At 55.6% G+C, this 16,553-nt stretch overlaps 1 protein-coding gene across 6 annotated transcripts in view; it reads left to right on the top strand.

The window, feature by feature from the left end:
* Window positions 1–16,553, top strand: part of PRDM16 (PR/SET domain 16) — a 345,259-nt gene that overhangs the window by 168,904 nt on the left and 159,802 nt on the right. For all 6 annotated transcript variants that reach the window (XM_046661923.1, XM_046661927.1, XM_046661922.1 and 3 more), the window contains exon 3: window positions 2,147–2,197. In XM_046661923.1, the coding sequence (XP_046517879.1) occupies window positions 2,147–2,197 (51 nt within the window). The remainder of the gene's footprint in view (window positions 1–2,146; window positions 2,198–16,553) is intronic.

The following is a 16,553-nucleotide window of genomic DNA, read 5'->3' as shown; positions in this document are numbered from 1 at the left end:
AAATTATGTTCTTCTCCTGGTTGGAGACCCCCCCCGCCCCCACAAGGGGCAGGTTGAGGAGGCCAGAGCTCTGCCCGGTTCAGGGGCCCCATGACCCGAGCATGGAGCCCCCACTTCTGCACCATGCTCACGGTGGTCTCAGTCTCTGTGGGTGACCGCGTCCAGGGTGGGCCTGGGTGCCCCGCAGCAGGACCGCAGTCTGACTCTCTCCTCCAGGGCTCTGGGAGGCGGCCCCGGGATGGCCTCTCTGGTTTGGGGATTGGTGAGCACAGCCCTTTCCTGAAGCCACAGACTTTTCTGAGATCCAGGCGGTCAGCCTCGCTCTCTCTCTCAGCATTGACCAAGCCTCTGGCCGGCCGTCTTGGCTCTGGATTCGGGGGTGAAAAGCAGACAGACAGGAGGGCAGTTAAGGCCTGCCCGCTGGCCGAGCTCAGCCCCCAGCATCTGAGGCTGCTCTCCCCAGGGCCTGCCCAGCCCCAGGCCCAGTGGGGACAGAGCATTCGGTGACCTGGTCTCTTGCTGATTCTCCTGGGGGGGACCTTCCCAGGGTCTCCGTTGGGGTGTTCACCTTTTTCTGTCTCAGTCTTTTTTTCCACCTATAGCCACTTTCCAAACCACAATTTCAGAAAAGAGAAATATAAAATCCCCAATTGGTTAGAATTCTCAACATTTAAAAATACGACTTACTGTTATTACAGCTGAGCCCGGGCAGTTTCGTGAGCGTTTTGGAACGTGGCATCCTGGTCCTCTCGCCTGGCCTGCATGGGCATTGCGGGCACTCTGGGCCCCACGCTTGTAATTTGATAGGGCAATAGTAATTTTAAGGGAAGGGGAAATAAAAATGCCTGAATTTAACACCATTTCTCATTTTATTTTTCAAATGTTAGTTTCAATCTTGGTCTCTATTCTTATGGAAATGACATTCCAATTTATACATGTGACTCTGTGCGGCTCTTGTGACCCAGAAGGGAAAATCCCATTTATACAGCTAATTTGTCAGTTTGCTTAGCTTAGAAAGCGTCCTGGGGCCTGTCACTGAGATGCTGCCCCTCTCGGGAAGGGAACCTGGTGGTTTTTCAGAGGAGACGCCGGCCAGGCAAAACGCTAAGCTCCCCAGCACTGGGCCGGGGACAGCTCTAAGTCGAAACCGTCAGGCAGAAGAAAGACGCGGAATGGCTGGCACTTTCTCTCCTCATTGTCCCAAGCCTGTGTCCACCGGCAGAGGGAAGGGCAGGAGTGCCCGGCACTGCCCACAGCCCACTGCTGGAGGAGGGGTCGTCCAGGGCCAGCCCAGGGTGCGTCTGTGACAGTGGGCACCACTGCTTTTCTGCCTTAGCCTGATTCCCTCTGAGAAGCTTCCACCAAAAGTCATGGAGAAACATCCCACTCCCAGGAGTCCGGGACAAAGAGCAAGCTAAGATGCTGCCCCTCTGATTTGCCAAACAGGCAGGAGAGAGATGGCATCAGATCCCCTTTCCCAGGCCTCTAGTAGCAGTCAGGCCCTGCTGACCTCTGCCGACCTCTGCCCTCTGCCCTCTGCTCTTGCCTCCTCCACAGCGGCTCTCCTTGGGGCATGGCTTGACCAAGTCCCAGGACGAATCTGGTTGCTCCTCTGAGCTCTGCCTCCCCAGCTAGAGTGCAAGCCCCATTGGGCCAGACGGCACCTCCTCCTGCTCACCCGGCCTGGGCTGCCCACACACGGGCATCCTCCTGGATACAGTGCCTGGCTGCCGGTAGAACTCAGAGGAAACGGGAGAGTCGGTTCCACATTTCAGCATGTCCTCGTGCCCCATTGAACTGTTCCTAATAATATGTGCTGGCCTTGGGACCCCTCTGCAGGGGTCTGTGCCCAGTTCCTAAAGGACCAGGGTGAGCCACACAGATTGGCCCTGTCCCTGTAAGGACCCAGCTGCCTTTCCAAGGAGGTGACATCCCGGGGGTTCCTTACCGTTCTCAACAAACCGGGAGACACTTTCGGGATAAAGGACCCTGTTCTCAGCAGAGAGCTTTCTTGCCCCTGGAGAAGCCAGGAGGTCTCACCCTTACTGTTTCGGGAACACCTAGTGTGCCCCACGATTTATAGCCCCTGTAGCTTGAGAACGGTGTTTGATCAGAAACTAACAACCCCTTTCGAATTGTTTTGCAGCAAATGCTGACTGATGCGGAAGTGTCGACACAGGAGGGCTGCATCCAAAAGGTAGGCCAGCTGGTTCTGCGCCTTCTTGCGCGTCCCCATGGGTTCCTGTGCTAATGTGCATATAGGCGGTCATGGCGGGCCGGCGTCTTTCCGTGAGTGATGTGTCATCTGTGGCCCTAGGCTCGTGCACAGAACCATGATCTCGACGTAATTAGGACGGATGCTTATTTTCATTCTGTAAGCAGGTAGGGGGTCACTTCACTGAACCGTTCTAATTCCCGAGAATGAGGAGAGCCCTGTACCTGAGGGAAGGCCTCAGGCCACGCAGATGCATGAAATTAAATAAACGAGGGCTGTGTTTATTTAACTATCTTCACTGGGTACTCACATGAAAAGAATATGGAGGGGAAAAGAAACACGATTGGCTGCAGATTCAACAAAGCCTTTTGCTGTCCTCAGCCTCAAAGAGGGCTCGGTGGGCACAGTGTTAAATAAGCGAACCATCGGGCGAGAGAGGGGGTGTCCGGTGGGCATCATCGGCCACTCGGCCGCTGTGATGGATGATGGCTGGCTGAGAAACGCTGCCGTTAAAAGATCCAGAGAGCCAACGAGGCTGCAAAAAACGTACATCCCCAGAGGAAAGCACAGGCGCACAGGTGGGCGCACAGCTGCGTGTGCACGCTGCAGGCTAGGCTGCCGGTGGAAGGGGTCAGATCCCATCCAGATCTCCAAAACCTGCAAGCTGTTCGTCAGCTGGAGCTCAGCTTCCAGCAAGTTCTGGTCATCCCAGAATTGACACATGCATACACAGACACACACATACAAACACATGATATACACACCAACACACACAAGCACACAGACACTCACACATGGTAGCCCATCTAGCATTTGGGGTTTCCCAGGAGATTTATTGTTCTCTCCCTTAGCATCTTTGCTTCAAAGTCCCTGGGCAAAGCAGAGAGTTACATCCACACCTCCCGCACAGACGGCCTTGGAGCACGGCACGGGTGTGAAGAGAGGAGTGGGTGCGGGGTGATCCAGCCCCTCTCAAGTGCTGAGCTCTTACTGCCACAGTCACAGAGTATGTGCTTGCGGGGTTCTGTCAACCGCTCGTGGGAGAGCCTGAAGCCGTGACTTGAGCTGAGCATTCGAGGTGGAGTAAAGGCCCCCTCCTCGGCTCTGAGGTGAACAGCTCTGCCACTTTACCAAGTTCTCTGCGAGCTCGGCTCGATGGTTAGAGCCGGGGCATCTGGGCAGTGTTCCATAATGGACAGGGGGTGGAGGACCTGCCATCTGGGCAGACCTATCTGTAAGGGACAGGCGACCTGCCTCGTCTATCCAGGTTCAACCCCAGAGGCATTGATTTTGGAGAAAACGTTGCAATGAGAGACCTCCTCTGACCCTGCGACGACCTCCTGAAGGACCTCTGGCAGGGGCGACCTTTTTACCTCGTTCATCCGCATAACTCACGGTCTGTGTCCGTCCCCAAGGGACTGTGGTCTGAGCAGACGCTGGGACGAGGTGTCAGCTCCCAGTCCCACTGCCCGGGGGTGGCCTGAGGCCTTCCTTCCTTCAAACGCTCTCAGTGCGCCATGAGGTCAATCCCGACAGCACCCTTTCCCTTTTCCTGCCTCTCTGACTGAATTCGTGTTTCCTGAAAGAATGGAAGCCCTTACGCAAGAGACCTTACACAGCTCTCCCGCTTCTCAAGGAATTGAGGTATTTTCACTTCCCACAAAAAGGCACCTACAGCCAACTCCAGCCTCAGCTCCTGGAGAGACCATGAGAACGTCACTTGTCCCACTGCCACGTAACTGACTGTCTGGCAGGGCTGTCTCCGGACAGCAGGGTGGCCTGGCAGAGGTCAGAGGCGAGATGGGTAGTCGGTTGCCAGGCCAGGGTACAAGGGTCCAGGCAGAGGTCCGAAGGGTCAAGTGTGATGTCGAGGCTGTCAGAAGGCAAGTGCTGGATGCCTCAGAGCCAGAACGAGATGGGACGGGACAGGAACAAGGGTTGCGCGTCCTCTGTGCCCTGGGGCGGCGCTGTTTGCTGAGTGACCTCTCTCATTTATAAACCGTGGGGTCACTGCACCTTGGCTAACGTGGCCCAGAGGTCCCTCCTGAGAGATGCTCATAGGATGGGTGCAAGGTGCCATGCAGCCAGGACCCGCTGACAACTGCCCAGCTTGGTGCAGGAGTCCCGGGGCATGCAGGCCCGTCGGAGAGGGCCCAGGTTCCCTGTCCACACAGAATCGGAACAGGCCTGACCCCCATGGTGGCCCGAGAGTCAGGGAGGCATTGGGCACCAGAGCCAGAGAAGACTTGGTGGCCCTCTATTTCAGAACAGGCCTGTGACTGCCAGCTCGGGCCCCTCCCTGCAGGCTCCCGTCTGAGGGGGCTGCCTGGAGGGGGCTTTGCCCACCCCTCCCGCACCCCTCCCCCCACTCTGGGAAGCTGCCGCAGGGCCCTCCACTGTCCACTGAATCCCAGGATTTTTCCATTCCGCACCAAACTTAGACATCATGGACATCCGGGGTGTGCGAGTGTGAGCGGATGGGTGCCCAAGCTCACGCCGGTGGGATGGCTACAAACCTATACCTGGTGTTTAGATCTGGACCCATCCGGTCATGTCGCTCCAGGAGGGACCAAGGGAGGAGGCTGGACTGAGAGAGAGACCTGAGCTAAAACACGGAGGCAAATGGTTCCTAGAGGGGCCGGACAGACGAGGAAACACAGCGTTTGTTTGACCTTCTTCCCAAACAGAAGGTCCCACCTGACGAATAGATGTGCTCCTCACAGCTGTGGCTGTATGTATGTTTATCACATAACTCCACATGCCTCAGTGTGCTATTTTACAGACTAACGTAGTGGATTCCTTGGTAATGGGACTTAGACTCCAGTTTATCAGTTTTCAGTCTGGGATTTTTGTGTCTGGCTGAACAGGGCCTCTCCTCCCCAAAGACATGCACATTTGGGAGCCTTAAAAATATGATGGGGCGCTGTGCGGCCGTGGGTCGGTCAGTTGACATCTCCGAGCTTCAGTTATCCATCTTTAGGACGATTATACCTCCTGTTCTTTATCTGCATCAGTGAAAGGTAACGACCGGTAATTAATTCAGTGGCTTAACACACAGATGCAGGAAAGGCGGTATTTTGTGGGTGGCGGCAGTCACACAATCTCAGCACTAGAGAGCCAGGCCGCCGAAGGGGCTGGAAGAACCCATTAGTTCAGAGTGTACCGCCGAGGCTGCCCGGGCCCCGGGAGGCTGGCGGCGCCCACACCCGCCTGCAGCGCGGCGGGGTCTGCGGCGCGGGGCGGGGCTCCCGTCGGAGTGACAGCGGCTGCAGCCTGTGAGCAGCGTCAGCATTGGCCCCGCCTCCAGAGGGGGCGGAGCCATTCCTGGCTTGGCGGGCGGCCCCGCCCCTGAGTACCCTCCGTAGCGCCTCCCCGCCTGCGCCCCTCTGTTCGGTCCTCTCCATCCCTCGCGTCCCAGTCTCGCGCGTCCCTTGGTCCCCTCTGTCCCCTCAAGTCTGCCGTGTGCCCCCTGCGGTCTCCTGCGTCCCTCTCCATCCCTCTCATCCCCAAATTCTTGCATCCTCCTCCGTCTCCCACTGCCCCCTGTCCCCAGGGCCCCTCCTCGGGCCGCGCAGCCCGGAGGTTTGGTGCTGATGAGACTCGGACCCGTGCTCGCCCCGTCCCGGTGCCCTCGCATCCCCGCGCCCGCCCCGGTGTGCGGCCAGGGCGCGTCTCCCGCGCTTGCCCCAAAGTCACTTTGGCCTCAGGTCGGGCTGTGTCGGCTTTTCTAGCGGCGGTGCCGGGACCTCTGGGACTGCTCCCTCTGGCCGAGTCTATTTAGCCTCTGTTTACTTAGAGGGAAAGCCCCGGGCTCCGGGAGAGCAAACAGCTGCGGGAGATAATCTAGCGGTTGTCCATCCATCACTCGGGTCGCCCGGCTCCCTGGAGAGCCCGCCAGAGTCTGTAATAAAAAGGCCGGGCGAAGAGGCTTTGGGGACGAATAAAGAGCCGTGTTAAGGGCCCGCTGAAAATGGATGGAAGACATTATTAAGGCTCAATGGCCGTCTTATCAAAATCCAATAGGATAGACATTTGGCAAAAGGCTTAAATTTATTCTTTGACTTTCTGGAAGGCTTGAATTTATCCGTTAACAAGAGTGTAGTCCACCCGGGGAGATGGTATCAGCTAAAAAGAATTTTGATTCAATCTCATTGGTGATATGAAAAGGGGAAACACAAGGCCCCCAACAGCCTTCCCTTTGTCCCACTTTATCTTGTTTTCTTTGACCATCTTGAAAAGGAAGGACGAGTTAATACGGTACAACCGGGGAGAAAATGCAAACAAAGGGAAGTGACCTTTTTCTTTATTTTTATTTTTCTTCTCTTCCCCTTGTCCACTGCCCCCCCCTCCGCCCCCCAAAAAATAAGTAAATCGGGAATTTGCATCAGTAGGGCTAGGACAGAGCACTGACAAAGTGTCTCTCCCGAAGCTTGGAAGACTAGCCACCCCAGCCAGTGCGCTCGGGGACGGGTGGGGAGGGCCGAGGCTTAGAAGGAGAGTCAAAAATAAATGGAGCTAATAAAGTCCTACGGCTGGAAGAGGGAAGGTGATGGGTCCATAAATCTCTCCCCGTTATTACGTACAAAATGCTACAGGTCATAAAAGTCATCTGATAGCCCAGGCTGGCATTGTCCAAACAGGGTGATTGATTGATAATGATGATAATTTGTGAAATGATTATTTGGATGTTAGGAGTGTGGCCTGTCCCACTGGGCGGCCGTGTGTGGACGTTTCCACAGCCTTGCCCGTGCGGAATGCCTCTGCTAACGGGCTCAGAGGTCTCCTGGGTCCCTCCCGGGAGGACCTGGGGGCTAGTGAAGGAGGACTCCGGAGCCTGGAAGGAGAGCTCAGGGAGCCCTGGGAAGCTGGGAGTGGAGCCGGACAGGCCGCTGCTAAGTGTCTTTTGTGCAGCAATTACGTGAGAAGGCCACACACCCCGAGGTCTAAGCCGTGACTTGGCAGTTGGCGGCTGGTTCCTGGCCTTGCTGGGCCGTGTCAGCTCAGCACAGCGCTGTGCGGCCAGGTGTTTGTGCTCAGTGTCGCCTTAGTGGTTTATTTCGTTTGCATTGTTCTCCTCCTGGAGGAAGCAGAGGTATTTTCCCAGTGGCTGAGGGGTTCGGGGGTGCAGAGAGAGAAAGGGATGCGGCTGGAAGGAGATGGGGAGACCCGGAAACACCGAAGCCCCCGACTGCGGTGCTGATGTGCGGCGCTGGGCTCCGCTGGTCCGACTGGGACCAGAGTAAGCTGGGCTCTCCCTGCTGCGCTTTGCCTGTGCTGGCCAGGTTCCGTTTTAGAAATCCTTTTCTCTTTCCTCTTTCTCTCCCAGCCAGCAACGCTCAGGAGCCCCCAAAGCAGGTGCCCCCACTCAACTGCAGTTTACCTACGAATGCACTTTCTTACAAAAAAAAATCACAGCGGAGCCCCAAGCCCGAAGAACCCCGCAATCGCAATTATTAATTTGCATGTGGGATCAGTTATGTCTTTATGAAATCAAAGTGTGTTTAGCTGCCACAGAGACAGCCCCGAGTTGATTTTGATAATCTCGGGCTGAATAGACTGGCTTCGTCGCAGTAAGCCCGGGACAAAAGGCTGGACAGTGGCTGAAAGCCCTTTGACGACGCGTCTCTCTCCTTTGTTCGGGAGTCGCTGATAAAAGAGCCGGGAGTCCATTAATTCAGTGAATGAACATATAGTAAAGTCAGTCCCCTCTTGAGAACAATAATGTTGAGGTCAGCTTCGGTTGCCATGGAAACTAAGTACTCCTAAGAAGTTTGCATCCTTGATTTTGCTGAATCAAAGGCCGCAAAGCGGAGAGGTGTAATGGGGCCAAGATGCAGACCGTCGGAAGGGGCCGCCTCCGCTGGTCTCCTTCTTGAGACAGTTCTGGGCCAGTGGCCCCAAGGACCCTCCGCCTCCCTGGGGACGACCCGTGTCTGGCTCCTTGCCCCTCCCCCTCCCGGGAGGCCTCCGTTTTCACAACTGTTGACACTTATCTGAAGAGGCAGCTTGGGCGTGACTTTGGTGGCTCTGGTGCTTGGGGGCTGAAAATCAGGCTGGGAGGGGCCGCAGCCGGGAAGCTCCGGTTGCCTCCTCCGTGGCTGCCCCAAGTGGACTCTGACCACCTCTCGGCATCTGAACTTGCCCACCTGGGCGGGGGCGGGGGTGGGGTGGGGCGGTGGCACTGTGGCCCCTTCCCCCACAGATAAGGGTGATTAATGGGCTCGTTGTGTTTCTGAGGGTGAGTTACGGGCGGCTCCAGCTGGGTGATGACGTTATAAATGTCACTTTTTTGCATTTTGTCCCCCTCTAAATTGAGTTGATTGCACTTCCCCCCACCCCAAAATAAGAATCTCTGAAATCTGCTTAAACCATCAGATGAGGCTGGGGAGAGGTGCAGGTAATTAATTTCCTTCGCAGTAATTTATTACCTGCTACGGGACCTGTGTCTGAGAGGCCTCCTCTCAGCTCCACCGGCCCTCACCTGGGGATGCGAGGGCTCCAAGCAGGCCGGAGGGGCGTGGTTCGGACAGACCTGGCCCAAGCCCAGGGGCCCCATGGCGGGGGAGTGGCCAGAGGAATGAGAATTTAATTTTTCCTCTCTTTTTGCTAGTGAGAAAGCGATGAACTGGGTTTTCTCTCTGGCCCTGGAGGGTCCCTCATGAAGGGCTTCCTGGCTATAGCCTGGGATACAGGTCCTCGAGGAGGGAGCCGGCAGGCAGCCCCTGGCAGGTGTGTGAGAGCAGGTGACTTGGGGACCCCTCTCTGAGGCCAGGCCCACTTCCACCCCTCTGCTGAGATTTTTCTGCCCAAATTTAAATCTCAGGGGCAGATAAAACATCACCAGTTTCAAAGGACAAGTTCAACACTTGAAAATGCACATTACCCTGGAAAGTAGGTGAAAGGACTGTCTCTTTTCTGCTGGACGCCCAGGGAGGCTGGGCCGGGTCTGTCCCACCCCCACCCCACCCTTTGAACATGGCTCTGCCCTGGACATCGTGGCCCCAGGCCTTGAACCTGGATGCTCTGCGTTTCCATTTCCTCCTCTGCAAACTGGAGATAATCAGTACTGAGCACCCTGCACGGGCATTAAGTTCGGTAACAAGATAGCGTTGGACGCAGTGCGGGGCTCTGGGGCCTGCTGAATGGACCTTAGGGCCTGCGGCTGCTGTTGCTGACTAGGGGTAAGGGGGCTGGTGAGGCCTTGAGTGTCAGGACACCTGCCTCCGAGGCGTCGTCATCACACTGCAGGGGTCAGAGTTGACAGGGACGCACAGACACCTCAGGGTGCTGGGGCGGCCCTTGCAGGAGGGCGCTGGGAGAGGCGGCTGGGAGCAGGATGCTCGCTGGCCCCGGGTAATGAAGCGGATTTATTATCTACATTACCGGCTTTATAGGAGCCAGATGGTGGTGTCAATAAACGCAGTAATCTTCAGGTGGATACAATAGTGAGTTAATTAAATCGTGCCGCACTATTAGGAGAGAAAAATACATCCGCTCTGGGCCTATCCAGTGTCTCCCGCCTTAAATGCACAGATACACACCTCGGCGAAGTTGGGCGTCATTGGTTTGGGTGGGGCATCGTCTCCTCCCAGCACAACCTCTGCTTTCAAAGGGGAAGACCGCAGGGGTCCCCTCGGCTCTAAGGGCCCTGCAGGGTCTCCTTAGTGGGATTATTATGATTGTGAGTATAATGCCGACATCTGCTTTTACACAAACATACTGTCAAGGTGGCCCGTCCGTCTCCAGGGAAAAAGGCAGCAGTGTGAGTAGGGGCTCTGGATCCTGGGGCATGAGTGGGGCCCTCCGACAGCCTGGTCACTTCGAGCTGTGCCCCCTCTCTCTGGGGGCGCAGGTCGAGCGCCCCAGGCCTGCAGGGAGGGCCAGCCTCCCGAGGTCCCCTCGTGCCTCAGATGGTGTCCCGCGTAGAGGTCTTGGGGGCCCAGGCTGTGCAGCTGCTCCCCTCAGAGCCCAGGGGCCCGCACCTGCCGTGGGCACGCAGTTTCCAGGTGGGACCCTGGGCAGGCCCTTGGTCCTGAGAGTGGGGAGCAGAACCTTCCGTCACTTCCCAGGTCTGCCTGGAGCTTCTGGAAGCCGCCTGCTTGCAGGGCCTCACCTCCCAGCTGCATATGGGGGTCTCCAAGGCCTGCCTGGTGAGTGGGAACTCTCGGAGGAGGCAGGACCCCTCAGGGAAGGCTGTGTCCTCCCCATGCTGTGTAAGAAGACACCTGCTGCCAGAAGGAGCGAGTGGGCGCCTGCCCCAGCCTGGGGACGGGCAGATCCACCAGCATCCCAGCTCGCCTTCCACGCACCGACCCCTCTGAGGTGCAGCACTGGCTTCCTGCATCAGACGCTGACACCACAGGGGTGGTATGATGGGGGTCCCCGGTGGGGCCAGGCAGCAGCAGGCACCCCGCCTCCAGCCTCTGCCCTGCTCTGACAGCACCTTCTAGGTTGTGCTGCTGTGGGGCTGACCATGCCACCCTGTTCTTAGGCTTGGGGGCCGGGACGGGTGTGAGGGGGGAGGCAGGAGAGCAGACAGGTGCATGGGGTCGAGGAGAAGTGGCATTGGGCCCTGCCTGCCCCTGGCGAGCCTGTCCTCTACAGAGCACAGCCCTGTGGGCCAGGCACTGCAAACCCGCTTGCTGCTGCTGTACTTATTATTATTATTGATGTTGTCGTTGTTGTTTATAGAATGCTTGCATTACACCAGCAACTTTATGCGCATCAACTCATTTACCCCAGTCACCTCGTACGAGTATTGCTATCCCCACCTCTCTGTGTAGGAGACTAAGGCACGGAGAGTTTAAGTGACTTGCCTGAGGCCATACGATTCCGTGGCGTGGCAGCCTCTCTGATGAATATAATCTATTGTATATAATATATATATGTATGATACCCACAATAACCATTCAGAATAGCTACTATGAATCTATCAATCATACATAGTAGGAAATTAAAATTCAGAGAGACAAAGACACTTGCCTGAGGTCACATAGCTAGCAAAGAGCAGAATTGGGATTTCAAATAATAAAGTTTGGTTCTGGAGCACGAGTGCTGTGCTGGTGCGTCTCCATCTGTTACTGCATCTGGCTGGAGGGAAGCTCACAAACTTCAGGAGAGAATGTGTCACAAGGAGAGTACCTTTGGAGAAGGACTCTGCAGATCAAAGAAAGGGTCAAAGGTGAACTGAAAAAGCCATTCCGTGCTTCTCTTTTCCTGCCAGAAAATGAAAGGATATCAGCCAAGAAATAAATCACATGTGTAAGTGACATTTGGTGTCACGGCCCTTTGAACGGCTTCAAGTGCAGCCGGCAGGACTCCAAAGCAAGTGCTCTTGAGTGCTGTGCTCCCCTGTCTGCCTGCTGTCTGCTCTCAGACACAGAGCCGGAGCGAATCTGGACGCTCCAGGAATCGAGTTCAGAGTACGCTGAACTGTGGATACAGTTGAGTTCAGAGAAAGGCAGGACTGGATTGGCCTGGAGTAATTGGAAGTAGGTGTATCGGTCAGCTGTTGCCACAATAATGCTGTGTAACAAACACTACCAGCTCTTAAACAAGACTCTCTGATTCTCCCTCACACGAGTGTGAGTTGTCTGATCTAGGCTGGGCTCAGTGGGGCTTGGGTCCAAGCTGATGGTTGCGTCCGGTTGGCTCTGAACAGTCTGTCGTCCTCCTTGGACCACTGGGCTGTCTGGGGCGTGAGGTTTCCGTGGTGAGGGCAGAAGAAGCAGGAGAAGGCACGCAATCATTTAGGCCTCGGCTCAAAGGGGTACATTGTCGCTGTTGCCCACATCAGCCACCGCCAACCGTGTGGCCACCGCCAACCTCATGGGGTGGGAAAATGAGCTCTGGCTCTCCCGGGAGGGATGGGGTCCTGTGGCAGAGGGGATGGAGGTGGGGACAGTAATGCAGTCTACTGCAGCAGGCTTCCTGGAGGAGGTGGCACTGGAGCTGACACATGGCCAGATCCCAGGTGGCAAGCTAAAGTGGGAGAATCACTTGAGGTGTGTGATAGAGAATGGAGCTCGTGGGAAGGCAAGGAAAGTGCGAGCACAGAGGAAAAAAGGAGGATAACATAAAAATACAGGCCCTCCCTCTTGCAGCCATGTCTAGGGGGCACACCTTCCCCAGCCTCACCCGTTTCCATCGATGTGCCCTTGAGAATGACCCTCTCCTCCTTGGAGGGAGGCTCTGATCTTTGGTTGACAGTTGCCAGGGACAGGCGGTGCCAGGTGGGTCGTGGGAGGTGTCCTGGTCCCTTTGTTGGGCAGGATTCGGGAGACCCTGCATCCGGGATGAGACTGAAGAATGGCCCGGGGCAGCCCTTCCTTTGGGTGACGGGTAGTGAGGTGGACCAGGACAGTGGAGGAGGGCCAGGCTTGAGGAGGGCAAAGCCACTCAGCCCAACCTGTAGCACTTTTTAGGGCTTTGCTCTCAGGCCACAGAAGAAAATGGAGGAAACTTAAATACACGTTATTAAGTGAAAGAACAATTGTTCATCTGAAAGGCTATACAACACCGTCTGATGCCAACTACGACATCCTGGAAAAGGCAAAACGGTGAAGAAAGTGAAAAGATCAGTGGCTACGGGGGGTGGGGCATGGAAGAATAGGCGGGGAGCAGAGGATTCTCAGGGCAGTGCGGATACTCTGTATGACAGTACAATGGTGGACACCTGACCTGACACATTTGTCCAAACCCGTAGAAGGCAGACCACTGAGAGTGACCCCGACATCAGGTGTGGAGTTCAGTTAGTGATGGTGTATCGATACTGGCTCATCAGTTGTAACAAATGAGCGCACTAATGTGGGATGTTAATGGGAGAAACTGGGAGGGTGGGGGGGGGGGGGGGGGGGGCGTGCATGGGAGCTCTACTTCTCACTTATTTTTCTGTAAACCTGAAACTGCTCTAAAAAATAAAGGCTATCAATTTTCTTAAAAGATGGTTTTCAAAAAGTGGCATATCGCACGCACGTGTACACTCCTTATATAAAATACGCATATGAGGGCATACATATGTGAAAAGATTGGAAGGAAGTGTACAGAAATAATAATGTCACTTTGCTGTGATATAAGGGATGATTTTTTTAAATTAATGTCTCTGTGTGGTATTTTGGTCATTACATATATTGACTTACATGAAGTGCTGGACGGTGCCTGGCGGATCACTGGCTGGAAGCACGGAAGAGCTGAACGCTGCAGTGGGAATGGCCAGGCCACGAGAGAGCCGTGTTTGTTAGATTACAAACTCCATGTGGTCCAGGTGGCCCCATCCTACTTTCATGTGGACGCCCACTGTGCTGTCCACCCGGACATCTGGCTCTGCTTCCGGGACGAGGAGGAGGGGTCTTCTGCCCACCTGTGGGTGGATGAGCCGCCAGGCCAGTGGCGGTGAGGGACGCAGGCCCCGTCACCTCTAGGCTCAGCAGCTGGTTGCCAGTGAGACTACCCTCCAGAGCTCTCTGCCCTCCAAGCAGCAGCCAGAAAGTTCTGGATAGACCCCAGGTGATTTCCGTAATCAGAGCCACCTTGTGAATCACACCAGACTTGCAGGAGAAATACGACTTTTCTTCAGGCTTCCCAGTTTTGGAGGCTGTTTGTGGTTACAGCGGGACCTCACTCACCAGGACTGATTCGCTTTCGGGGTGTGCCTGGTGATCTGCCCAGTTCTGAAAAGTCACAAAACGCCCTCCATTCATTCATTCACTCACTGTTCAACAAATATTCACCAAGCACCTACTGTGTGCGGGACGCTGTCCCAGGTGCTGGAGGCACGAGGTTGAATTCCACCAGGTCTCTGCCTGACCACCCGCGGTTCCGGCTCTTCTGAGACCCAGGTCACCCGCGCGGTGGCCTGCACAGCCTTTGTTCTCGTGCCCCTGGTCCCCTGGGGATGCCTCTCTGCAACGCTCCTGCCAGTTTCTGCTCCTCCTCGTGGGATGAGCTTCCAAGAGCCTCTTGGGCTGGTTGCTCTGCTCACTCCAGGCAGAAATGCCCCGTCTTGCCATGTGGGCTTGGCCCCGTCCCTGCAGGTTGGCGATTCGAAGGAGGCATTTTTCTGGACAATTCCTCCTTTTCATCCCCTATGACTTACAGGGGGAAAGTGTGAGGATAACAAATTGATTTTGGCCAGAAAGGGTGGGATTCTTAATTTAACAGATTCAGTGTGAGTGTACCGCTTTCTTACTTAATAATATTTCCCTCTTTGAATAATGCGCTCCTTCAGCACCAGCCTCTCTGTATGCCAACGGGACTCATTAGTCCACCTGACACCCACCTCCATCAGCCAGGGCTGCGTCGGTGAACGGTTTCTTCTTACCCAGTTAACAAGATGTTTCTCCAGTATAGTGTTGATAAATTAAGTAATAAAAGGCAAGACTTATTATTTTATGTTGGAACCTTGCCTCTGTTATTTCTGAGCAATGGCCAAGATTCAGAGTATTAGCCGCAGAAATGTTTGCGTTGCCAGGGATGGAAAATTATCACATGAAAAGAGTCTGATGTGTTCATCACGGATCAGCTGAGAACAAGGGGAGAGATTCAAAGGCTCTAAGAAACAATCGCTGTCATAAAAACCGGCTTCTCCAGACTCGGCTAGGCGTGAAGGGGACGTTGTCAGTGTTTCCTCGAGGACACCATGTGTGCCACAACCAGGCCAGCACTTTCTTCTTGCCTCCCAGACCTGAGGCGCTGGGTTCCCAAGGCCCCGAAAGGGCAGATAATTATCGGAAGAGAATCTGAAGCGTGGGCACCCCAGAGAGCTGCAAAAATAAAATGAGGGGGAGGCATTTTGAGTACATTTCCTCCCTTTGTATTTCTGTTTTGGACGAGAAGTGCAGAGGCAGGAGCTCAGGGAGCTCAGCCCTCAGGGAGGCCTGGCATGGCGGCCGCCCTGGCTAGGGGAGGCTGGAGGGACCAGGGGCATCTTTGTCCCGTGTCTGCCCACGTGCAGCCCTCCAGGAGGCAGAACCCACCCGGGGAGACCAGTGTCTCTCCCCACTCACCCAGGTCAACGCAGGCACTGGCCGGAAGGTCCCAGGATAGGGGTTTACATGAGGTGCCACGATGCGGGGAGGGCAGTGCCAGTGCCGAGGGCACGATGACTGTGTGTTTTGTGTGCAGTCAGGCCATGTTAGGCCAGGACCCAGGGAGGCAGAGGCCACATCTGCAAGCTCCCTGCCATGTCCCCAAGCCTGGCGGAGGTATCGGGCTTAGGTCCCATCCGGCGGGTGCTGGGGGCCTCACGGCAGCCCTGTGAAACAGCTGCTCTTCTCCCCTGGGGTTCGGACAGGTGAACTCACCCACCTAAGGTCCTGCAGACAGTAAGTGACAAACTTGGCCCTTGGAAAACACCCCAGACCAGGCTCTTAGACAAGAGGCCGTGTCCTGGGGGCCCCTGCAAGGCATTTTGCAGGATGGCCAGCCAGCTCACCCTCCACGGTCCTCTACTTTTCCAGGTGTTTGAAGGGGAAGTCTGTGCTCCCCAGAACCAGGCGCCTCCCCTGGGCCTGGGCTAGCGCCCACCACCTCTCCAGCTGGGTTTCACTGGTTGTCTGGCTGTGTCCCGTCTTGCCTCCCATTAGCACAGCAAATGCTACCCATGTGTCCCTTATTAAAAGCCCAGGGTTTTTCTTTCATGATCACCTTTTGGCTCTAAAAGTGTCACTAAAATGGTCCTCAAGACCTCGCCCTTCTTTGGGCCCCTGGTTTCCCAACATGACACATCATTTGCCTCCTTGGCCATCCTCCATGATGCGGTGGGCGGGGAACTTTGTGTCTCCCCGGCACTCCCCTCACGGCCCCCATTCTGCATCCTCACTCTCAAGGGGAGACTCTCTCTCCTCTTCAAATGGGATAAAACAGCCTTGGCTGCATGAACCTGGCAAGGGCCCTGCCCCACCGCATCCAGGGGAGCGCTTCTTGAGCGTCCCCGATTCCTGTGGCTCTGAGGGCTGGGCCCCGCACACAGCTTCAGAGGATTCGGGGGCCTGCTCAGCTGTAACCCCACAGGCTGCCTCTCCGCTTGGCCTCCTCTGAGCCGCTCCAGCAGCCCCTGAAGGCCCGTCTGCAGCATTTCCTGCGGACCTGGGAGATCTGGTGTAGGAAAAGGCTGCTTGGAGGCAGAAGACTCTGTCCGAGGACTTCTTTATCCTCAGGTACCTTGATTTCCTCATCTGTAAAATGGAGATAATAGTAGCTCCTGCCTCAAAGTTGCAGCTAGTGATTGCATGAGTTACAATGCATAAGGGACCCTTAAAATAGCACCTGGCACATGCTTGGGGCTCACAGTGAGACCAAGGTGATGGTGGTGATGGTGATGATGGTGATGGTGATGGTG

This window comes from Equus quagga, chromosome 5 (assembly GCF_021613505.1).
Source record: "Equus quagga isolate Etosha38 chromosome 5, UCLA_HA_Equagga_1.0, whole genome shotgun sequence".
NCBI lineage: Eukaryota > Metazoa > Chordata > Mammalia > Perissodactyla > Equidae > Equus > Equus quagga.
This window is presented reverse-complemented; position numbering and strand designations above follow the sequence as displayed.